The sequence below is a fragment of the Leptosomus discolor genome, chromosome 11 (genome assembly GCF_034619465.1).
Source record: "Leptosomus discolor isolate bLepDis1 chromosome 11, bLepDis1.hap2, whole genome shotgun sequence".
Classification (NCBI taxonomy): Eukaryota; Metazoa; Chordata; class Aves; order Leptosomiformes; family Leptosomidae; genus Leptosomus; species Leptosomus discolor.
The window spans coordinates 14085483-14110174 of NC_141401.1; the positions used below are offsets into that span (position 1 = coordinate 14085483).

At 39.7% G+C, this 24692-nt stretch overlaps 2 protein-coding genes across 4 annotated transcripts in view; one reads left to right on the plus strand and one right to left on the minus strand.

Moving 5' to 3' along the window:
* Positions 1–18867, minus strand: part of ACSBG1 (acyl-CoA synthetase bubblegum family member 1) — a 44320-nt gene extending 25453 nt beyond the window's left edge. The window contains exons 1-3 of the mRNA XM_086471325.1: positions 18555–18867; positions 17770–17824; positions 1712–1788 (exon numbers count right to left, since the gene is read on the minus strand). Coding sequence (XP_086327451.1) covers positions 1712–1788; positions 17770–17824; positions 18555–18867 — 445 coding nt within the window. The remainder of the gene's footprint in view (positions 1–1711; positions 1789–17769; positions 17825–18554) is intronic.
* Positions 18669–24573, plus strand: DNAJA4 (DnaJ heat shock protein family (Hsp40) member A4). 3 transcript variants are annotated; one of them, XM_086471405.1, is made up of 8 exons: positions 18669–18713; positions 18860–18997; positions 20713–20893; positions 21822–21926; positions 22702–22929; positions 23008–23238; positions 23775–23875; positions 23964–24573. In XM_086471405.1, the coding sequence occupies exons 2-8, from the start codon at positions 18866–18868 to the stop codon at positions 24180–24182; spliced, it is 1197 nt and encodes a 398-aa protein (XP_086327531.1). In that variant the 5' UTR covers positions 18669–18713; positions 18860–18865; the 3' UTR covers positions 24183–24573. The 3 variants fall into 3 exon arrangements, with proteins under 3 accessions (XP_086327531.1, XP_086327529.1, XP_086327530.1); XM_086471403.1 differs by having other exon boundaries at positions 18677–18727; XM_086471404.1 differs by lacking the exons at positions 18669–18713; positions 18860–18997 and adding an exon at positions 19657–19725.
* The last annotated feature ends 119 nt before the right edge of the window (positions 24574–24692 follow it).

Sequence of the window (24692 nt, forward strand, 5' to 3'; positions counted from 1 at the left end):
ACTAAAATCTGGCCTTGGTTCCACAGGAATGAGCTTCTATACATTCGTGAAAAAGAATGAGAAAAAAAATTCCAGAACAATCTGTGGTCCTCATTAGACAACTTTACTCCTGAGGTTGCAGATCAATTATAAAATGAGAAAGACCATTCTGCACAACTAGAAAACTCCAGAAGCTCCTCCTTTTCTCTTGAGATACAAAGCAGACTTATCGCAACTAGAAACTGAGTTTCCTTCTCCCAAAAGATTTTTTGGGAGAAGCTTTTGACATTCAGTCCTCACTTTGCTGCTCAGCATCTGCATAGCTGTGTGATGTTTCCAAGTCAAACACTGCTTCTCATTTAAATGGATAACAAGTAGTGCCACAGATTCCCAAGGTCAAATAAAAGACGAAGGGTAACTTAAATTGTAAGGTCCTGATCCATCAACTTAGAAACATATCTAAACACAAATAAAGGAACTGCTTAATTAAAATGGATGGGGTGTGACTTGTGTTTGCAGGAAAATTATGATGTAACAGCTGGAATGGCTTCTACCCTCAGTTGTTCACCTTGTCTTTCTTCCAGAGGCTGTGGTCACCTCTGCAGGAGTGGCTGAATAGCACGTGCATTCCTTTCTGAGCGCTGTGGTTTAAAGCCCAACATATTACTCTAAACTGCAGCCAGAAGCAACCTCTGGGAAAGCAGCAGGGTAGATAGCTGACAGCAGTAACTAGCATCCCAGATAAATTCTCAGAAAAATAGGTCAGAGCCTTCATGAGACACAAGCAAGTACTCTGCAGAATCACAGTCTCAATAATAATGTACACATACAACGTGTGTCTCAAACATTTCAATAAAATACCCTGAAAATTTGAAAACAGAAGTTAGTTTTCACTCGTAGCCATCCAAATTTATTTCATGCTTACTGAAAAACAAAAAGCAAATGGCTAGTAGTTCAATTCTTGGAAAGAAACCTATTGTGTATCAAGGAATTGCCTTTTTAAAAATAAATATATATGCATACAGGTATGTATTCATACATATGTATGAAGTCTGCATGTGAGATTCCTACATAGATCTGTAATTTCTTCAAAATCCACTTCACTCACTGCTTCAGTTGTCTCATAGAACAAATATGCTGTGTTTAAATAAGCAAATTTACCATTAACAGCCTCACCAAGGCAACAGGCCTGCAAACCTTCCAAAGAACCTCAGAGAGCCTCAGAGTTCTGCTAGTAGGCCTCCTTTAAGCCATATCGTAGCACAACTAGGTTAATTTACCACTGCAGTTGGTTTAAAATTACAGTAGTATGCATACACTACAATGCAACGCAGAGCTGACCAAAGTATCGATACCCCTTTACAGCCTCCAGTTATTACACACTGCCAAACCCCCAATAGCTGACAGCTGTTAAGTAGGCTGTGATGCCAAAGATAACACAAACTGGTACGATTTTCCATGGGATCAGGCTATTTTTCACTTTTAGCTAGTAATCATCTCAAATACAGACAAAAACTAGGAGAAACTATTGAATTCATGCAAATTTACAGAAAGCTCCTTAAAATTTTTCAATTGCTCTGATTCACTTTGGTTGAATTTTATTTTTGGCTGCCTCTCCTTATCCCAGCCCTGAAAAACTGGCAGTCATAACTTGCTAGAATACATACAAAAATTACATTTAGAAAAAAAATCTAAAAAGAGCTCAAATTTCCAAGGATCATTACATGCTTACCTGTTGGCTCTATACCTTCATCTTGGGTCTCCTCCAAATGCGGTGGCGAATCTCTGCAGACAGCATCTGTAAAGGTTCTAAAAGAAAATACACCTATTGAAAAGGTACCCAGGAGCACTAGCAGGATCCACTACAATTGACACAACATGTCCAAGGGAAAACAAAAACACAGCTTGCAAGCACTTGGAAATACAAACAGAAGAAAATAGAAAGCTCAGAGGCACAAAGAACATTTTGCCTCTTTGTTGCAAACCCCACTACAACCAGGTTAAACAGGGAAATGCCTACGCTCTAAGGATGGCATTCTTATTTCATACAGTGGACTTCTGGTTTCAACATCACGGAATACACCAGATGGAGACACTAATTTTGAATCTTGTCAGAGAGGCCATAAACCATGCAAATATAAAGAATGAATTATCAATCTTACCCTTGATCATATTGCCACTGTACTAATATCAAAATACCTTGTAAACTGTCACTGTTGATACTTGTTGAAGCTCTGAAGTTTGGGTTTTTGTTGTTGGTTGGTTGGGGTTTTTACGGCTAGGAAAAGAAGGAGATTTAGTTCCTAATAATAATAATAATAATAATAAAGTTTCTCAAAAACTTCACCAAAGCAACAAATTATCATTATCACACGGACAGAATTAACCTTCCTTGGCTTAAATTAACCAGACAAAGTTTAAAGCACAGATAATACAAACTCAAAACCAGAAAGTCTATAAGGTAACAGACTGCAAAGGATTGCACTGCAGACTATTCATTAATAGCAGTATGCAGATTTTTTAATTCAGCTGACTTCATTTAATAGAACAAGGGGTGGGAATCGACAGCCTTCAGAGGCCAAGAACAAGTTAGGATTACCTTCATTCCCACTCAACAGGTACAACAGAAAAGTCATGAGTGAAGCTCAGGAAGCCCTTCCCCTCCACAGTGTAATAAATTAACTCAAAATGTGGGGAAAAAAAAAAGTCCAAATAATGCCTTCCCAGCTTTCAAATAAATAACGAACAACTTCAAAAGCAGGTTTTTTTACACAGCAGTGTCAGGTAGCAAACAATAGAGCCAAACACTATGTCACCTGTTATTTCCTGTCACATATTAACAACTATATTTTGCAGAACACCTATATGTGGGACACTCCTAGAAGTTATTGCTACTCACAATGAAATCATACTTTAAGAAAGCCTTAGCCAAGCTGGATCCCTTTTACAAGACTTTGGCAGATTTAATAATTCTTCACACATCAAGAGTGACAATCACAGTTCGTTTCCTCCCTTGCTACACCACGCTGCAGATCTTCCCGTCTCAGAGGAGAGGTACAGGTCACAAAAGCAGCTGAAGGAAAATGAGGAGTCATCACTAATCTTGCCTGCGAGGATATTTCCTCTCTTATTAATGGCATAATGGGACAAAACATGAAAGGGCTTCTGTGATAATCTAAGAATTAGGTTCTGAAAATATCCACTGGCTTGGTGAAGGTGGATGTTGATGAAAAACTGAGTAACTTCAATATAGAGGGAGATTATACTTCGTTTTGAAAGGTAAACCTGTGTGTGATATATGGGAAAACGGTGACTTAATGAACTGGGATTGCAAGGACAGAATGATGGACCAGGAAGACATATTTGGGAATAAAACCAAAACAAAACATCCAAAATAATGTAAAAACATGTGTTTGTCTGCCAGATCAAAACACTTAATAGTTCTTGAAATTTTTACTATTTTAAAGAAAAAATACATTTGATGTTTAGAAATCTAGTGCAAGCTTTTCCTTTGTCTTTTGAATACTAAAGATTTAAATTTTTTTATTATTTTACAAAGCAAATAAAACAAAGTCTTAAGTCAAAAGATTACTGAACATTACTCTTGATGAAAATAAATAGCAAAAAAAGCCCTCAGAAGAAAACAGATCTAATCAGTAATATATCAGAAGAGCCTCCTGTGAGGCTACTCAAAACTTTTAAAAATCATCATTAATGACTCTTCCCAGACGAAAATCTCTTTAGTTTGCTTTATTCTCATCCAACTGTTAATAGGATACTGGTTCAATTTATATTATGTTCCCTTAATAGAAAAATAATCAACTTGCAAGTCTGATCTTCTGGACTTGCTCTGGTAATGCATCAACATGCAAAAGTCGTATGAGGAGCTCCATGCATCCGATATCTTCAGAAGTGTAATGTTGCACACAAAGTAGTTGTTATCTGTCTCTATGGACTAAGCAGCCAATTTGAGACTTGGGTTTTTTTTTGCCCTGGAAGTACAAGAAATTTTCTCTTCCAGCAACAATTTACATGTATGTTCAGAACCATCCCTTCTAAGTGAAAGAGTATGTTTTTAATGTTGTTACTTTTAGCTTTTGTTAGGAGTTATTCCTTTAAAACCTAAGTAAAGAACCAAGAATGGTTACGTTAACTGGAATTGTTCAAGACTGAATCAAGCAGAATTTGGTGGGACTGCATGATCAAACGTTTACTGGGCATACCGCAGCAAGAAGAAAATGCACTGCAGAATTAGTTTGGTGGCGAGATGCCCCAGCAAAACCCAAATGCTTTGGAAATCTGGACTTTGCTTGCTAAATTCGTTATTAAGGCCGAGGTTCTGCATAAATTATTTAATGTTACTAGTGCAGGGACAGCATATTCCAAAATCCAACTACCAGTTTAAAAGTGGATTTTCTACATGTGATTTTTGCGTTAAAATACTTTATGATTCCAAAGGTAATATGCAAAAACCTCTACAAAGCACACACAGTGGATTTAAAGTAGAGGTCACTTTAGCAAGCCAATTAGAACAAATCGAGTTCATGTTACACAACGCTGACCAGCTGTAACTAAACAAAGATACTTCTGACTAAGTCCATTAGCAGGAGTGGTTTTTGAATGACAGTATTTCCTGATGTAATTTGGGATTTAATTTCAAGGTATCATTCTATCAAACATGACCTCATCTGCTGCCTGAATTCAACGCACACACACCCCCCTTCACCCGAGACAGGCACAGCATGCTCAGGCTGAATGGCTTATCCAGAGGTTTGGGGAAAATCCTAATGTAGCACAACTCGCTTGCAGCTACCACTACTACTCTGTGCCAGTTAGATGTTATATTGTACTGAAGCTGTTCTCACACATCAGGCCAACCTAAAAAGCCAGAATTTTAACATTCTCTATATTAAACAAAGGGAAAGTTTCCTTTCCTTCTTTGTTTCCAAGATAGTAACAAGCTCCAGTGAGATTCATCTTTGCAAACCAGTGGAAGCAATGCATGTGCGACTGATACAGTAATGGTAAAATAATGACCAATGTAACCGACAGTCCTTACTGCTTGTGATGATTCACCAGATGCAAAGCATCTGCTCTGAATTTGCTGGTATAGCAATTACTTTTTTTAACCAAGTGTATTTGATGGAAAACAATGAATACAGTACCATTTCTTATCATAATTCCAGAAACTAAATGTAACAGCTAAATCTCTCCACTTTTATCATTACGAAATGGCAGTGCTCTCTTGCTGAAGTTAGACATTGGAAAAATTGTTTTTTCCTTTACCATAAGGATACTGAGTGTCTGATTAATGGCACTACTTACTGTGATCCTAATTTCCATAATTTTTTAGTTTCAAGGCACTTTGGAATTGTCCTTTTCCTTCCACAGGCTCTGTGTTTCCTTCTCTGGTAAGTGGAATTTCTGCTTACATCTCATATTCTAGGTCAAATACAGTCAGATATTTGCTGTCCTCCAAATTCTCTCCACACAATAAAATCTTGAGAAAATACTAAGAATAAAATTGAAAAGAAACTATAAAGTCAGTCTCTAATATGATAACGAACCAATGATTTTTATGGAGAAAATGTTTTACAGAAATCCTCACTTTAATAAGCCTTGCAGAATACAGTGATGGTCCTGTAAAATTAAGTTCGAATCTTTCCCTCAAATTTAAAAAACTATGAACTTCATGTTGTAGGGTTCAATATATTTCGGACTTAATTCTGCAGAGTGATTTCTAAGATCACAAATTGCCCAAACTCTGTTATGCAGCAGTCATATAATGAGATTTAAGGGGAAGCTATTAATTAAACAGATTATGTATAGTGGCAAATAAAAAGACATCTCATATTTTTTTGTATTCCTATTCCTTAACACTATCATTCAACTCCTGAGGCTTTTTCAATATTAATTTTTTACCAGATGGCCCTCTACAGTGGTTATTAGAATTTTAAAAAATAAAAGCTTTCTATAAACTTGCAAAAATAAGCAGTTTATCAAATAACTACATATGTATTGTTAATACATTATTCAGTACAAGCTATGCCTTTAGACTTCAGGATTTAGTCAATCCTTTATATATGTATAGCAAGTCAAAGTACTTAAAGTCTGGAAATCACATTCAAAACTGCTCACAAAAAAGACTCAAGTTTTTGTGGTTTTTTTCAATTAAAACACTCCATAATTCAGACTATGTATTCATCCAGAGTCCATTATCTTAGCTTCTAGACCTATGCTGTCTGGATTCATGATGAAGCTACCATCTCGTTCCTGGTTTTCTAATGCAGAAGCTTCTCCCATTACACTCTCGCCTTGTTCCTGGGTAATGTTGTACCATATGTCTGGGCTCACCATATAGTGGAAATATTTTTATTAATTAATTTTATTCTGGTTTAACGTATGGGAAATGCTCACTGTTAAAGATACTGCATTCATAATATGAATTATAAAATAAATTGAGATCAATGCAATGCCTAATTTTAGAAGAACACTATGTTCAAGGTGCAAAGCTATGGCTATGGTCAACCATGTTACTGCAGTTCCTGCCTGCTTAACTTCCAAAGCTTTATTATAAACTATTGCATGATCTTTGCTCTTTCATTCCTTCAAAATAAAATACCCTGCAGATTGTCTACAACAAAGAACATAGCCAATAACGAACTGGGAATGCCCAGTTACAGTGGCTGCTGAGCGCATACGAGTTCTGTCACTTCATGCTTTTTCCAACAAGTGATCTGTTTGGCTTCTGCTGGGAATGCTCTCATAGCACTGCTCCCAGGCTCAATGGCTCTCAGGAAGGCTCACTTGTGTTTGCCCACACTGTGATGATCCAAAGCAGTTCAGCTCCTCCATCTTCTTTGCTGTTCCTCTGAGCGTATCATTTACAAGCTCACCCACCAGGCTACTTTCAAGTGGCAGTAAGCATGTCACTACACCCTTCTTACAACACAGTCTCCACCTTATAATTAAACTCCTTTCTCTGCTTGCCTTGCCCGAAGAAGTATTTTGTAATATGCAGGTATTTATTTTAGGGAGCAAGGTGTGCAAATCCCCATTTGCCAAGTACTTTTTTCCATCAACACTTTTGTGGAATTGGCTGTCCTATCTATTAATATCAATCTTCTTTAATACACAAAAAATAGGCTGAACTGGAAAATACGCATTTTTTCCAAGGCAGAATGTCTTCATAAATTTTGTTTTAATCTTTCACTGCTTGCTTCTCTTGAGGATGACTTGGTGAATTTAATCTCCAAACTCCTACAGCTTGGTTGTTTGATTATTTAAGTAATCCATAATAAAGTAGAGGAAAAAAATTCTGCTTCTAATCAGTGTGCATCTTTTGCTACTTCATTCTTTATTAAGAGTGTCCTAAATACTTACCTCTCTAACAATGGGATTTTTTTTTCCTCCCTAAGCTTTTGTCAACATGTTCTCCAGGACAACTCAGCTATGTACATTCCACCAGCCTTAATCTACATAAAAGCTGCCTTTGGTAGTATGTTTTGAGTCTACATCTGCACATTCCAACGTACTTTTCATTGGGTGTTACGCATTTTCAACAGCTCACTGGGGTTTCTGAATTCAGGATGGAATCATTAAGTACTCATCTGACAATACTTCTGGCAGCAAAAGGTGATGGCTTAAATTACCTGTAGGTACTTCTGAAAACTTTAATGATATTGGCACTTTGCCTAGAAACTTCAGAACTGAATATCTTCATCTGGATCCCATTCACAAGTAATCCTTTCCCAGTATTTTAAAAGAGCTCTGGGGAGAGGTCATAAGAGGGAGCACAGGACAATAAATTTAGAATCCTGGATCTGTCTTAGAGCTCCAGACAAAGACAATAAAGTCACTCAATTAAACCAACATAGCAACATAGTACCACAGCTTTGATAGCTCGGCAGCTAAATAGAAATCTATGACCAGAATGTAAACAGCCAAGTAACAAATACTCCATCTCCAGACTCTGAGGAGCTGCAAATTGTTACCTAAGACATTTTGAAGATGTCTTCTCATTTTCTACAGCATAAGGGAAAAAAAACCAAACACAGTAATGACACACAAGGCGAGATCTTTAAACGCTAATTTTGTATTACATGTAAAATTCTTCCTATATTAAGGAGCAAAGTAAAGAGTCACAAGGGCTCCTCATGGTCCATTATAGCATCGCTGCCTATTATGACTAGTCATCTTATTTACCAATTACTCCTCTATCCAAACTAGGGCAATATTATAATACATTCCTTATCTGTTCTATTTAAAATTTCCCTTTGTCCTCAAAGAACAGGTTAGACTTAGGTTTTAATTGGTTTTCAAGCCCTCATGAGACTTAAAAAGGGGGCCACAAATCAGCCCAGATATGTTCCTGCTCTCACAAAAAGGGTCAGCTGATTCAACAACCAGTTTGCTTTTCATGGTGCACAAGAAACCAGGCCTTCTCATATTACCCATATAACTTCTTCCCACACAAAGGCATATTTAAAAGTAACACAAACACTTAATAAAGAACGAAGTACTAAAGTTAACAGCTGAGACCTGTTTTGCCATGTCACACAGTTGGCAGACACCCTCTAGTAAAACCTATCTCTTCACTTGCAAAAAATAAAACTAAGGTATTTTTTTTCTTTTGTTAGGACTAAATATCATCAAAAATCAGGCCACTTATTTTGGTGAGCAGACCAGTTTTACAGATAGCTGAGAACCACATGTGTGAATGGGAAGGTATTAACAATATCCAGCCTTTTTTCACTCCCCCACGCAAAAAGGCTCTATTCAGCAGTTGGGAACCTACTCCAAACCTTCACTGACCTTGGTACAGATTTTCTGGCTCTGTTCTCCCCTACACAGCAAAAACCCAGACCTGAAGCTGAAATCTTCCAGTAACTGCCTCTGTATGGCTATTTGGAGGGAGTGCAGCAAAGTTAGGTCACACAGAACTCATTATTTCATCTCTTCCTCTTTTTAGATCACACTGATTCAATTTCAGCCTTACAAAAGGTCTTTCTTTCCATTTTGCCAGAACTTTATTTTCATCATCTAGTCCCTCCTACCTGGAACCCTACTTCCAGCATACAAAAAAGGTATAAAGTTTGCTACCTAACTTCAAACCACACCAGGAAAACACCACCATTTAACAGGACAACATGCACTGATTTCTTCAAAAAGCTAACAAAGAAGTATTTATACAAAGTACTTTGAATGCATCAAAAGTATTTGGAGTTCTAGTCTCTCTGATATTCCTTCACTAGAAATTCAGAAACAAACCAAATGCTAAACACCTTTGTAATACAAGAATCTTAAATTTCCTGTTTGCAGTGGGTTCATACCACTTTGTATCATTAAATTCTCTTTTAGCTTTTTTTTTAAAAAAAATAAAGAAAACATGGAAACATTTTTGCTTAAGCATGTCACAAATAGAAGCATGCATGAACTCCAATAGAGGCATTATTACTAATTTAGCAAAATCCTAACTTTCATGAGTCAGTGTGTACATATGCCTATACTCATCACAAGTCACACAGTGGTTTATGATCTTTGGAGAGACTGAATAAAAAAAGACAAATTCTAGTACCAAGTGCATTAGGACTCCAGAAGCAACAACAATAACCATTCAAAAGCTTTCAAAGACTTCTTAAACTTTTTTTGTTTTCCAAAAACATTAAGTCTACAGTTTCCTCCTAATGATGCTTATCCAGGACTACAAAGCCTAGAACAGAAGAAACCATTATGATAAAAATGATCCCAACCAACCATTTACCTGAAAGGGCAGGCAAATCTTCCAAGTGACATAACATGCAAGTTGTTACCTAAACAAATGTGAAGTTAGATTTAACTTAACAGAAAAGTAAGTGTCTGCCTGATACAATAGTTCAGTCTCTGGGAATGGATAATTAGCATTCAGCAATAGCGACAAACTTATAATAATCAGAAGTTCAAACATTTCCTGTGAGGTGCGTTGCTCTAGTCTTAAAATAGGTATTTCCTGAACCTCTAAAGATGGAGAGCTTTCTCTAACAGAAGGTACCATTCCAGTGACAAAGTCATAGGGAAAAGAAAGTATTTTTCCCTTTTGTGCTGCCTAGGACAGAAAGAAGATAGCAGCCAGCAGGGTTACTCTACATGCAAAAAGGTAATATAAACCCTAAGCCAAACTCTTCTAAAATTAAGTTCCCATTTCTGATACATGGGTTACCTGGTTAAGTTCTGTTGCCTTTGATGGGAAGAAGCTGCCCAACTACAAAGGAAAATTATCATCTAAGGATTATTCCCCCAAATTCAGGAGGGAAGAAAGACCTACTTCCATAGCTGCAGCTAGGGTATTTTTGAAAGTCCGTTCAAAGTATATTATACACATTGGAATATGTGCAAAGCAACTGGTACTGAACTTCGGGAGTCTTCAGCGCTGCTCTTGCCATCAGACACACATGAAGGGATGGTACAGGAGCATTGACTTTTTTTTTCCTTGGCTATCTGAAATTTGCTATTTTCTGGTATTGAGAATGCCTATAATCTCACCACATGGTTGAAAAGCCATTCATCATTTAATTTCCTGAAGCTTAACAGTCCAGTAGTTTACCAGTACTTTCACTAGCATTCCATGTTTTCGCTGAGCTGTGAGCAGCTGAGCCGCAGGAGCTAAGCTTACCTCTTGTCAGAACCGCTACACATGAACTTCTGCTGCGCCCACTCCTGGGGCCAAAAGCCTCTGTGCTATCAAATGAACTCTATACAACTAGATATATGCCAACAGAATACAAGTAACATAGTCCACAATGAATGATGCTATTAACACCAGAAGTTAGCATAGGAGAATAAATCCATCTAGAATATTCATTATAATTTTCTCCCATTCTAGCCTCAAAAGATACACCTTATTCTGCATTAGATAGCAGAGACAACATTAGGCAGGTAAGGTTCTTGTAGATCTGCACGGTAGTAGAAGATAAACTTAAGTTGTGAAGAATTGGTAAATCGGTTTGTTAAAATAAATACTCAAGCTACGTTACCCATTTTCACAGCTTTCTGAAATATTCATTGTGTTTTCTTCTTGTAATCTTTTCATAAGAGTCTCTCCACTGTTAGGCATGCTGACAAACCCTCTGAAGCTGGTCACAAATATGCTAAAGAACGGTGCGGGTCAGGCATAAATAAGCTACTTGGACAACTGAAGAAACCAACAGTAACTGGTTATTTGTTAAAAAAAAAAAAACACGTAATACAAGAGGAGGAGACTACAGCTACAAAAGCTATTTCTTTCTGATTTTAACATGCTTGAAATGTCGCCGCGCCTGTGAGCTGCTTACTGTTAAACTTTCCTTTTAATTCACTTTTCTTTGATTATCCATGAGAAGAATTTTAATGAGTCTACAATGCTTTAAGATGCAAATCCTTTCTTTTGCCAAGTTTTCCAACTAATTCAATCACAGAAGTTGAAGCAATTCTGGTTTTATTAACTCTAGTTTCAAAAAAGAACAATCAATGAAGTTATTTTCTTAAAGAAAATGCAGATTAATCACATTAGGAAACGCCTTCAAGTGAATTATACCTCTGAAACCCAGTACTGCAACAGCCAAGCACCTCCTCCAGCATCACAACTACACCAGCACCTACACCAGCACTTCATCAACTTCACCAAATCAGGCCCATCATACACTGTAGAAGTTTCTACATGACTAAACAAATTACTTCCCAGGCTGTACAAAGTCTAGTTTAGCTACTTAGGCTACTGCTGTACTAGTAAACAAAAAAGATGCAGGGGAATGGCTCAAACCACCCGCTGTGAGCACCTTCCCTGGGATGGTTTTGGTCTGTGTAACCTGGCATTTCCCCAAGCCAGGGGACAACCCAGGCCAGGGGCTGTTACTGGGAGACGATGTTAATGACTGCCTGTCTGGAGGAGGAAGAGAGGGATGCAAGCTGTGCTATATACCATTTGCTTCAGAGCCAGAGAACATCATCTAGAGTGCTTTACTTAGCGGCACAAAGACAGCCATAGCGATAAGGAAAATGTTAGACTACTACACATTAACTGTATAGAAATATGTGAATTTTATTCCAGAGTATCTTGCACCATATCCAAATGCCTAATTGTAGATAATGCAATTTGAAACGCAAGGAAAAGAAAACTTCGCAGTGGGATTCTACGGGGTCTATTCTCACACCAGAAGCTTGCTTTGAAAATACCTGAACACAGAACAGGGGATATTTCCATGGCAAAAATGTCATCTTACGCAACTACAGTTCATTTTTGTCAGGATTGATTTAGTTGCTTCATTTGGGGATAATTCTCCAAATTCCCACTTTGTTCCGATGATTCTTTTCAGAAAGCCACTATTTTCGTTGGGCTCGCAACTAACTTCCCAGAAATACCACAAAGAAAAAACAGGATTAAACTCTGTTGCAAGGAAACTCGTTGCTTTTTTTCTTCTTCTGGTCATCTAGAACGTTTTACATGCTGCGTTGTATGAAGGAATCCAATTAGACAACCACTAATTACCTTGCTTGGGTTGCATCTTGGGTGTTGAGTGGCTAGGTAACAGGCTGGTCTCATTGAAGAAAAATGGCTGTTAATTCTCTACAACTTGTACTTCCAGCAAATAAACAGAAAACCTCAAATATACATCTCTTCTTACATACTGTGTTTAGAAAGGAGTTTTGTTTTGGTTTTCATATAATCTTCCTTAAATTAACTGATGGTTAGAAAATTATTTTGATGCAATCAAGGATGACAAATCACTCCCCTGGTAACAAAAGTGGCTACAGGGCAGCCAGGCTGTGAAGGAAAGGGAATTTACCTGGCAGGACTGGTGGAGAAGAGTTGCTTTTGGACTCTGTATTATTTGACTGCACATGCTTATGCTAAATTGTAGGTTTTCTGCAATTGCCGGCTACAAACAGTCCTGTCATTTTAACAATAGACTTATGAATGTCATGCTGTAAGAAATAGTTCTACACGGAATTTTCCTTTGTAGTTCTGGTACGACATTTCTAGGTACTCTTCAAGTTTCCAGTAATAAATCCTACCAATGAGGCTAGCTACTGATGTAGAGTTCAGTAAGGAATGATCCTCACCTTCAGATTATTTGCATTTTACACGATGCTATGGTCCTTTTCTTTTATGCCTGTATATACCTGTGTTCAACTTGCACAAGACTCCACTAGACTCAGACTGAATTTTTGCAGTGGGATGGGCTGGTTTTTCCAGCTACAGGTTAAGATTTCTGGGCACTGATAGGCTCACAAAGCCATGAGGGAAATTAAGAGGCAAATAAAGCTCACATACTATTCACATCCTTTGCTCTACGATTATGATTGGTATCTTTCAGGAACTAGTGACTGATACTTATGAAGACACTGTCACAAGATCCCAAACAGGAACGTTACAGAGGCCAGAACGAAGCCATGTTGTTACGAAGGTCAGTAACCAACAGAACGGCAATGCGCGGATCAGCCTCAGTGGGGGTGAAGCGTACGGCATCCCTTCGTGTTCAGGACAGGATGTTTCAGGTTTAATTCACAACGCCACTACGGTAACATGAAACTGCCCATAACTCTGTACTCCCCCATTTCTTTATTTGTAAGGCAAGAATGGTTATGTTTTGACATAAAAATTATATTTATTTAAAATGAATGGAAGATTGTACTAGTTCTGGATGCTCCTTGCTGTTCACCCCAGTTAGTTTAAGCAGGTTGTCGATTCATATAACAAAACACCTCTCTGTGACTGGCATATTTTTTTTAAATCATGCAACTGGTAACAAACGTCTTGCTGTAAAACAATGCTTTCTGGTACAAGCATGATGTTAAGCTGATACTCCTACTGTTATTCTGGACTTCTAGTACTGAGTCTAAAACCAGTAAAAAACCACCCCCCAAAAAAACAACCAGCAACACATCTTACACATTTACAGTTTCTATTTCAAAGGCTTTGTTACATTTATTTACAAACACAGCACTACTTCTACTCTTACTTCATTATTTCAAATCAGTCCTCTTAAAACCTGGCAGTTTTTCAACTTGCTACTAATTGCAGCTCTCTGTCTGCTATGTTCCTGAATGGCTGTTAACTGCATTTACTGTGATTACACAGCTTTCACACACAATACATTCATACAACTTTTTTTTCCTCCTTCCAGTTTAAAGATTTAATTTTGGCTTCTAAAACACTGTAGCCAAAATAAAAACATAGTCAACTCCACAGTTACTCTTAAACAAGAGTAAGTTTCCATGTTTAAGCAAAACTCTAAATCCAAACATGTCTTCAAACATTACTGTGGCTAAGCCTCCATTAAGTCTTACTAAACAAGTAAGTCTCAACAGATATCCTAAGATCAACAAATTTACACTAGCTTGGGCCAAGGAGAAGATGCTGAGGGCAGATTCCAAAATTAAAAGCCCCAGGCAAGCAACATCTTGTTAAACTCACATACAATTTTAATTCTAATTCATTCCTAATGAAGGAATTCAGATTAGAAGGAGGACAACTTTTACTGGTAGTTGTGTCTCCCCATACTAGCAGAACTGAAGAGAATTTATCCACACTCAAATCAGCATCTCTAGGCAAAACCAAAACTACCTCACGTACATTCATCAGGTGAAGCAGTTTATCCCACACTTAGCTATCCACAAGCATAACCAGCTGCATGGTATTAATATTTCACAAAATTGCCAGTAGCAATCCCTCTGTAAAAATGTTTTCTCTCATTGACCATGTCACAGCAACAGGAATTTCATTTTGCTTTTCTGAACAATGCATTCTGCTTTCTAGGGAATTGTTCTGCAACAATATAGAGAAAACCACAGATTAGTTTGTGCAAAGCTTCTGGAGTGTGAGTGCCAATAACAACTGCATCTTAGATTTGCCTGTAACTACCAGTTTGTACTAATCAAGGAAGAGAATTGTAAGGGAAAAAAAAAAAATAGATCCGCAAATGCATATCTGGAGAAAGAGGCAGCTGTTTCTGAGCAACTGGAGAGAGGCTGCACATCCTGTCAGGTCAAAACAGTTGGTCTGGGGACAGGCACATCTAGAAACAATTTTGCTGCTTCTTTCCAAGGAACAGATTGTTTTAGACTCAAAAGTTAAGTACCTTGCATTTTCACATTTACTTACAGGTGTTCATTTATCTTGTATTTGCAGTCAAATTTTCTACAGGCCCAAACCACTTAGAGATACTCAGCCTTTAACCAATCAAAACTGGACTGTTCTAACATGCCTTTCTTACTCCTTCCGTATTACTAGCAATTAAAATTAATTTTACTACAGACTGTTGCACATTAAAATTTGCCTCAGAAAAATCCTCTAAAGATGCTAGTCACTCACTATACGCTGCCCTAAAATAGCTCAAAACACACCATCATTTAAATTTTCTTGCAGATACAGATCTTCTACTTTCCATCACAGGCAAAGAGATTTTCCTAAGAGCTTGTTTCTGTACAAAACATCCTGTTCAGATATTAATTAGGGGGAAAAAGTTCCAGTACATTAAAGGTCCATTACATGAAAACTGTTACTTTAAATAGCCTTTTTCAAGTATATGTTAAATAAGACTAAACATCATAGGTTAAAAATATTATTTTAAGGGTGTTTTCCTAACAGCTTTGTAGAAATCATGATACCTGTTCAGGTTTGGATGCTGAAAGAATCCAGCTCAAAACCAAGGAAAGTCTGTTGTGATTCTGACTGTACCTTCCAGAGGGACTACTGAAGCTCTTTATGCAAATCTAGTGTGACTGAAAACAGACACAAGCTTCAAGCCCTCAGATTCCTGATGGTTTTTTTCAGGTGTTTGTAATGAAAGTTATTCTTGGAACTTCTTTACAGAGATCAAGGGTGCTGCAAGAAACTGCAGCCGCAGTTCAGCAGATGGTAGCCTTAGCTGTGTCTCCAGGATGCTGCTTGCAACAACAGCTTCACCGTGTAGATGCCATGATGACTGAGAGATGGTAATACGGCCAGATAAAAGAGGGAAATACAAACAAGGAGATTCTATGAGTATTTCATATAGCAGAGATAAATGCACAATTCTTGTAGCACATAAAGATGCCGTATGCTCCCAAGGCCAGGCTGAGGCAGCGTTTTGACTCCTGTTTTGTGCTAACAGTGGGAATACCTAATTCAGAACCGAAGGCAGAGTCCTCTGGTGGTTAAATGAAACGGGCAGCAGGATCCAACCCCACTCCCAGTCCAGTCCTGCCAACTTGCAGAGAACGGAAATTCTCTGCTTGTTTTCCTGTTTACACCTACATGCAAATTTGATACTGTGCAAGTAAAAAGTGACAAGGTGGTTCATAAAAACACACGCAGCAGGAGGGAAAGGAAGGGAAAGAAGAGATCAGCTGTTCACCCGAGAAACGGGTAAGAAACTGCTGGTTAGGAACAACCACAGGCTTAGGGAGGCAAAGCGCGTAGCAAAACAAACAGAACGGAGGATATCGACGATCACCAGGGCAGTTAAGTAAAGGAACCACCACTGTAATTGCTGAGAAGTATGTCTGCATGTCTGAAGGCTGTATTACATTTATTACTAATTACGACAAATTAGATGAGTAAAATCAGCTGCTGAGGGTTCCTACTCTGTTCCACAAATACAGTATTGACAAACAGGAAATGTTTTGCTCCAGACAGCTAGAGCAGTACTGTATTCCCCTCAGGTACCAGGATCACTGCAGTTCTCAGCCTAGACCGATGCAGGAGATGCAGAGGATGATGCAAAGAATACTGACGGGCTGCTATCTCTCCTATTTTTCTAATACAAAACACCAGCCCCTTACTAATTTTCCCACTAATTCTTTGAATAAATAAGGAGTTTGGTTGTACCAAATAGAACCAAAGATGGAGAAAGCAAACATCAAGTATCAAAGATAAAGTAAATATAACCTGATAGCTCCCTCCAATAAAATTAAAGCGAAGTAAACAAAGCAGGAAGCTCAATCCTCTGAAGCAAAGATCCATACCAGTGAAGTTTTGGACTGTTACCACGAGTAACAACTGTTACTAGTAAGAAACCACCCACGAGTCTGAGTTCATATTTTATTTACCAGTATCTACATACACCTACATGAGGGTTTCTACTCACAGAAATTATATACTGTCTCTCTACAACATACTATAAATTGATCTTTGAAATTCAATTCTCAGTGAAATTCATTATGTGCTTTGAAAGCCTCTCATCTACTGAAACTTTCATCATTTCTTCTTAAACAGGAATATTATCTTCAAGACTACAGGATTATAGCTAATTTATCTCTAAGGTGAAGATCGTTAATAGAATAAACTGGGTTTTTCCCTTCAGAGAGGAATATATAGTTCTCAGCCTACAAGTTTAAAGAGTAACTTACTGTAGTTATTTTAGAAAATAATTTCTGTATTTACTTGTCAATGTAATTTCACAATTGCAAAAACACAGATTTACATGTTCATCTGCTGATAATCAGGCTTAGAGAAAATAATAGTCACCACCACTGACGTCTTTCTTGCGGTTTTGAACTGTTCCTTTCATTGATATTTTGGGTTCTTTTCCTGTAGATTAACTCCCCCTCTTTTAGTACATGTTTAATTCAAACAGGAGTACACAAATAACAGATTGCATTAATTCAATCTTCTAATAGCATTTATCTATAGCATTTAATACCGTAAAAAGCTCATAATAACTACACTAGAGTTTTAAACCATATAATTTTTTTGTTCAAAACTCACAATGTCTTTTTTTTCCCTTTCTTTTTCTCCATTTTCCACTGTTAGACAATGGAACAGGGTTCTTTTCTTTGCGGTCATCTTTTTACCTGTACTGTGGTTGATAGAGCACTGCAGCCTTTGGGTTGTCACAGCCAGAGGAGATGGGTTTGTTTTATAAAACTGTTTCCAGAAATACCTAAGTTTCCTGGAATAAAAAACAGCTTGTAAGCATTTCTACTCATCTCGAGTTTGAAAAGATCTGTTGTAGTTCATACAGCTTTTCTGCATTTTTCACTTGTGATTTTCAGCATTAATTTTTCTTCTATGAAAATACACTTTTACTCAGCTCCCACACCAGTACCAGTTATCTCCTTGCACCTGAGCAGCGAGGAACCAACTGGAGACCTTCGATGCCTGGAGAAAGACGGGAACTAACCCAGCTTTGGGCCCACTCTCGGCAGGCTGGCCTGAGGAAAGGGCAAGTAACAACCGAACGCAGACCAGGGGCACATCATTAGCCCAATTACTTTTAAAACGCCCAAAATGCCGAGGGACAGGGCGTCAGAAACCGCCTCTATTAACTGCAGAGAACAACTCCTATCGCCCCCAGGAGCGGGGAAGCTCGCACGCGGGGCTCGCCAGGCTCTCCCCAGGCCGAAGGTGAACTAAGGGATTTTACAGGAGAGAAGGGCGGGAACCCGCCACCCCCTGAGCCGGGTGCCGTGACACCGCAGTGCGGCAACCAAACCCGCCGGTACCTGACGGAGCGCCGCCGCCCTCAGGGGGAAGGTGCGTAGTGACACGAGCGCGTGCCCCCCCCCCGCCCGGCCGCCCACACGCTCCTGAGGCGCCGGGCGCCGGCGGGCGGGCAGGGCTCCTCCCCCTCGCGTACCGGCAGTGACGTCACGCGCGGGAATTCTAGACCGTTCCAGGGCTGTGACGTAGGGCGGCGTCATTCCAGAAGATTCGGCCGGTGCCCATATAAAATCCGCGGAAGAGGCGGGGCAACGGTGATCGGCGGACGGGCGGCAGGAGCCGGGCAGCTGCGGCGGTGAGCGCGGCCTGGTGGGCCTCTGCGGGGCGCCGGGCGGAGCGGCCTGGCCTGGCCTGCTCGGGGGCGCGCGTCCCGGGCGGCGGCGCAACGCGGGGTAACGCGGCGCGGTGCAACGTGGCGTAACTCGGCGCGTCCTCCCGCAGGGCACCATGGTGAAGGAGACGGAGTACTACGATATCCTGCAGGTGAAGCCCAATGCTTCCTCCGAGGAGATCAAGCGCGCCTACCGCAAGCTGGCTCTGAAGTACCACCCCGACAAGAACCCCAGCGAGGGCGAGCGGGTACGCGAGGGTCGGGACTGGGGCCAGGGCCGGGGCCGGGGCCGGTGGGCAGCCCGCGTTGCGGCGGCAGCGCTCCCGGCGGCACCTGCGGCGCCCCCAGCGCTGGGCAGGCCCCTCCGGCGGGCGGGGGCGGAGCCGCGGCGGGCCGGGCCCTGCCTGCGCCGGCCGGGCTCACCGCAGGCGCCGCTGGGCCTCAAGATGGGCGACTCTGCCGGGAGAACCCGGGGGCTGGCGCAGGGCCCAGTGCGTGGGGCTCCGCGGATCTTAAACGCACCGGCCGATCTTAACATACAGCGGCGGGAAGCGCGCCCTTTATTTTAAAATTCTGGTTTGCTTAAAGGGTGGACGTAATGTCCTTCCTGCAGCGTAGTGCGATTGAATGAAGGCTGCCGTTCTTGAGTCTGTAAGAGATCTGTGAAACTGGCGGCAGGCCTGGTGGCCCAGCGGTGGCAGCAGGGGATGCCTTAGTTCCTCCTTTTGGACGCAGTCCCTACCGGTCTCCCCGTGGTTGCCCGTGGGAGCTCATTCTTACAGAGATGCTAGTTAAGAGGCAAACCTGAAAGGAGTCCTGGTGTCCTAATGGCCGTTGTGCTGTGTCAGACGTTGCAAAGGCCAGTGGTGGACTCAGCTGCCAGCACTGCTGTGCGTGCTGGGGTTGCACTGGATGGATCTGTGTTCCTGAACAGGATGAATTTTCTTCCGAGAAAATGCTAAGGCAGATGTACAAGGTAACTATTCAGAGGAAATATTTGGGCTGCACATGGGTGAACTGTTTACAACAAAACCATTTTACATGCTATTAGCAGAGACCTGCTGAACTCCCCATGTTGCCTAGGAGGATAAATGAGCTCCGCAATTGGAGAACTGTGGAAAACTGGAATGATGGGACTATTTATCTAAAAGCCAATCTGATAATGCCTTAATATAGGAATAGAAGCTCCATATTTGTGTATCTAGTACGCTAATTTACAAAACATAAGCTGGTTAAATAGTAACATATTCAAAGGTAACCTTTTCTGCTTTTATTTTTGGCCTGCTTTTTTACAGACCACTTTGCCTGGTTATAAGCAAGTCATGTCTAAAATGGAAGTAGTCATTTCAGTAACAGAAAATTATGTTCGACAATCACCTTAGTAATCTTAGTAATAGGAAGTTCTTGATAGCTATTTTTAAAAAATCCCTTAATTTTTTTGATAAATTGGTTGTTTTGATTTGTATCTACATCATCCTATTTGTAATGAGTAAGGAAAACCAGTGTCTGGTCACTTAAATCTCTGGTTCTAGCTGGATATAGCAGCTCAGCAGGCATGAAGGATCCCTGTGTAGCTCTGGAATGATTAACACTGCTGTAGCCATTGAGTGTCTGGGGACCTCCAAGACTTTGGGAATAGTATAATATCCCTTTCTGAATTGATTTGTTAGAGGTGTATAATAGTTGCAACTACCACATCGAAGTGTAGTTTGCATATGTTTGTCCGTTAAATGGGACTCTGAATTAAGCCCACTTGTAACATGGGAGGAGGGGGGAGAGGGAGAGAAGGGGTGGTTTTCCTGGATGAAAGCATACTATTACAGTCTGTTACACATTTGTTCAGGGAGTTTCCTTCTGAAAAAAGACAAATGCTATAGCGGCTCAGTCTGAAGATGGAGTTGCATATGAGAGGGTTACTTTTCCTCTTGGTCATAGCTGTTCAGAGCTTCTTTTTTCTTTTTAGTTTAAACTCATATCCCAGGCATATGAAGTTCTGTCGGACCCAAAGAAAAGGGACCTCTATGACCAGGGTGGGGAGCAGGCTATTAAAGAAGGAGGCCTGAGTGGCGGCAGCTTCTCTTCACCCATGGACATCTTTGACATGTTCTTTGGTGGTGGAGGCCGAATGAATAGAGAGAGAAGAGGTACACAGTTCTAAACAAGTTCTAGAAACTCTAACCATGCACTTCAGCATAAAACACCTGTGCTATGGTACTGCTGTTCTGCTAAGTGCACATAGTGTGGTTATTACTCATTGCAACAATAGATCAAGTAAACTATGATTTTTTTTTTTCTAGTTACTCTAGCATTAAGATTTTAATAAAGTAGATAACATGATGTAGCCTTAGCAATCTTTCTGATGAGTTCTGTTTATTTTTTGTTAAAGTGGATGTGGGTAATCTATAAGGGAGGGGGAAACTGGTAGGTTAGAGCAGTTGAATTAGATCTGGTTTAAGTTACTGTTTTTCCAGATCTGTGCCTCATTTGCTCGTATGCTTTGGGCAATTTGCTTCCAAGGACACCATCAACTTAAACTTCAGTAATGTTAAATCTCATGAAAATATTTGGGAGACAGTATGTGAATCTGAGTACAGAGTGCTGCCAAAAGCACGGTATGATTTTTCTTTTTCCATGCCCAACGTCTCTTTAAGGAACAAGTAGTAACTTGCTGTAAAATCTCTGAAATTAAGCTATGAAGTGGCGTGGAAACTTATAGGTAGGCATAATGGCAACTTCTGAATTGACTAGATCTGAAGCTGGTAGTGTCCTTGCATCTTGCTGTTTCAGTTAAACTTATAAAATTAGGGGTAGGAGCAGGGAGAGGGTGGCTTTAATGATGGTTTGCTTAATTACAGATAAACTTGTATGTTCTGACATAAGTCGGTGCAGCTCAGTGGAAGCTGATGGAACTGCACATGCCTTTTAAGGGGGCTGAGCTGTGTTCAAAGTTTGGAAGTTTCTTCAGTGAGACTGTGCATGTATGAACAAGTGTAGAAGCCTTTAAATAAACATTTGTCCTTACAACAGCTGAACCAGAATTAATCTTCCTCTTTTTTTTTTTTTTCTTTAAAGGCAAAAATGTTGTGCACCAGTTAGGTGTATCTCTTGAGGACTTATATAATGGTATTACAAGGAAACTGGCACTGCAAAAGAATGTTATTTGTGGAAAGTGTGAAGGTAAAAAAAGTAGTGGTTTCAAACCCCTCTTCAAGCTTTTTTTTTTTTTTTTAAAGAACATCGGGGGGGGAGGGGCTGGGAATAAAATGTGGGTGTTTTATTTTTATTTTTCTTCCCCCGCCCCTCAAAATTCTCCCAGGGTATTTAGTTCTTACTTAATGCTTATCCAAGAATAAGGCTTTCTTAAACATAGTGGTATAAAGTTACTGTTCTAATGGCAGACTTAAACTCACAGCAAATAATAATTAAGGGTACCTAAAATAAAGTATCTTAATCTGGAACTTCAATAAATGTTTTTTTGTTAATTTTTTTATTGCTGTGTGTAGAAGTCTAGCTTGTATTATGCAATTCGTTTTACAGCTGCTAAGTCTCCATAATGACTGGCTGTCTTTGAGGTAAATCTTAATGAGGTCTTGTGTCTTAGTACTCTTAAATATTTAGCAGGCAGATTCTTTCCAAAGTATTAATGGAATGTCTAGGTCTTGAAGCTGGTATGCTGATAGTTCCTTGAAAGCCAAGATGTATTGGGACGTGGGGCAGCGGCTAATAAAATGTGCTGCGCATACAAAACTTGACTTTCTTTTGCTTGTGGAAACTTACAACTTGTGGAGCATGTTTTGTGATGGAAACTAAATTCCAGTTACATTGCAAATATATTACTGAGCTACTCTAAGGTGCCCTAAAGATACTCTTAAAGTCAATGAGTTCTAGCCTGACTACTGTAGAGTAACTTTTTTTTTTGAGACTGAGATGAGATTTAACTCTTTTGTCAAAGGTTATGGTGGAAAGAGAGGGGCAGTAGAAAAGTGCCCTGTGTGTAAAGGAAGAGGAATGCAAGTTCTAGTTCAGCAGATTGGACCTGGCATGGTACAACAAATCCAAACTGTGTGTCCAGAATGCAAAGGACAAGGTGAAAGAATAAATCCAAAGGACAGGTGTGACAACTGCAATGGCTGTAAGGTTGTAAGAGAGAAAAAGATCATAGAAGTTCATGTTGATAAAGGTAAGAAGTGTACATTTATTGTGTCCCTAATCATAGTCTATAGTTCTGCAGAGAATAAATGGGTTTGTTTTTCTCCAGGTATGAAAGATGGCCAGAAGATAGTATTTCATGGAGAAGGTGACCAGGAGCCTGATCTAGAGCCTGGTGATGTTATAATTGTGCTTGATCAAAAGGATCACAGTGTTTTTCAGAGGCGAGGGCACGACTTAATCACAAAAATGAGAATTCAACTCTCAGAAGCTTTATGTGGCTTCAGAAAAACCATTGAAACTCTGGATAACAGAGTGCTTGTCATATCATCTAGGCCAGGTAGGCCTTAAGAGTTCTGATGCTATATAAACTGCTTGCCTCTTTTATTGTGCCTAGACTGGGGGTTTTGGGGTTGATTGGTTTTGGGTTTTTAACCAGTTGATGCAACAGATTCAAACTACACTTGCAGTCATTTAATTTAGTTGGTTCTTTGTCATTCTTGTCACTCCTTCTAAAACATTACATGCAGAATTATAGTTAAAGCTGTCGAATGCTGCTTAATATAAAGTTCAGCCTTAGTCATTGGGTAGCCTGGAAGATATCCAAGAGGCCAGAAACATAACTCTGCTGCATTATCTGTTAATTCAGCATGAAGGCTGTTGCTAAAAGAAGCTGACTCTTACAGTAGAGGAAATGGCCTTAAATGGCCTTACTTCTGTATAGTTTGGTTTCAGTACTTTTTGGTCTGCAGCCTTTTCCGAGTTGCTTAGTAGTCTCCCTCAGATGCTGTGGGAACACTGCTTGCATATAACCCTGCTTTTCATGGTAACAAAGTCTGTTGTGTGAGCTTAATTGCAGCTCTTACCTCTATGTAGGTGAAGTGATAAAACATGGTGACCTAAAGTGTATCTACAATGAAGGGATGCCTGTCTACAAGTCTCCAATGGACAAAGGCAGCTTAATTATCCAGTTTTTGGTAAGTTGACTGCTTTTCTGTAGCAAAGGTGTCTGCAGTGGTATCGGGAGTAACTATTAATTAAACAAACAAAAATACAAAATTTTAGGTCCAGTTCCCAGAGCACTACTGGCTCCCAAGGGATAAACTGCGTCTGCTGGAGGCTCTGCTTCCTCCACGAGAAGATGTTATGATTACAGATGAGATGGATCAGGTAGACCTTGAAGATTTTGATCCAAGTGAGCAAACCTACCGTAACAGTGGGGGAGAAGCATATGAAGAAGATGAGGAGGGGCCAAGAACAGGAGTACAGTGTCAGACATCTTAAAGCAAGGTGGAATGGATGTCATCTAAAATGTAAATTTTCACAATGAAAACTGCATGGCTGTAATAGCCACTGCTTGTGGTTTTTGTGTTCAGCAAATTGAGTTGCTGCGCTGTCAGTATCACCTTTTTGTAACTAATTTATATTGTGTTCTTGTAGTCTTTATATATAAAACAAATGTCACACAGCTGAGAACCAACTGAGTTGGTATACATTTTCCTTTGCTGTGAAGGTTCTCAATTTGTTTCACCTATGCTATTTATATAAGACTTTGGCAATATTGATAGAGGTTAAGTTGAGTGTCTTATGTAAATACTTTCATACTGGAAAATTAATTTCATAGAATAAAACATAGCAAAAATAACTTCTAATAAATAGAACTCTTCACATTTTATCATGCTTCTCTTGTACTTTCTAAGCCACTCTACAACCCCTTGAAGTAAGTTTCTCTAAGCTCAGACTCCTGTCACTTAGTCTAGATTGTTCTCCATAGTCAGCTTTGTGTTAACTGCA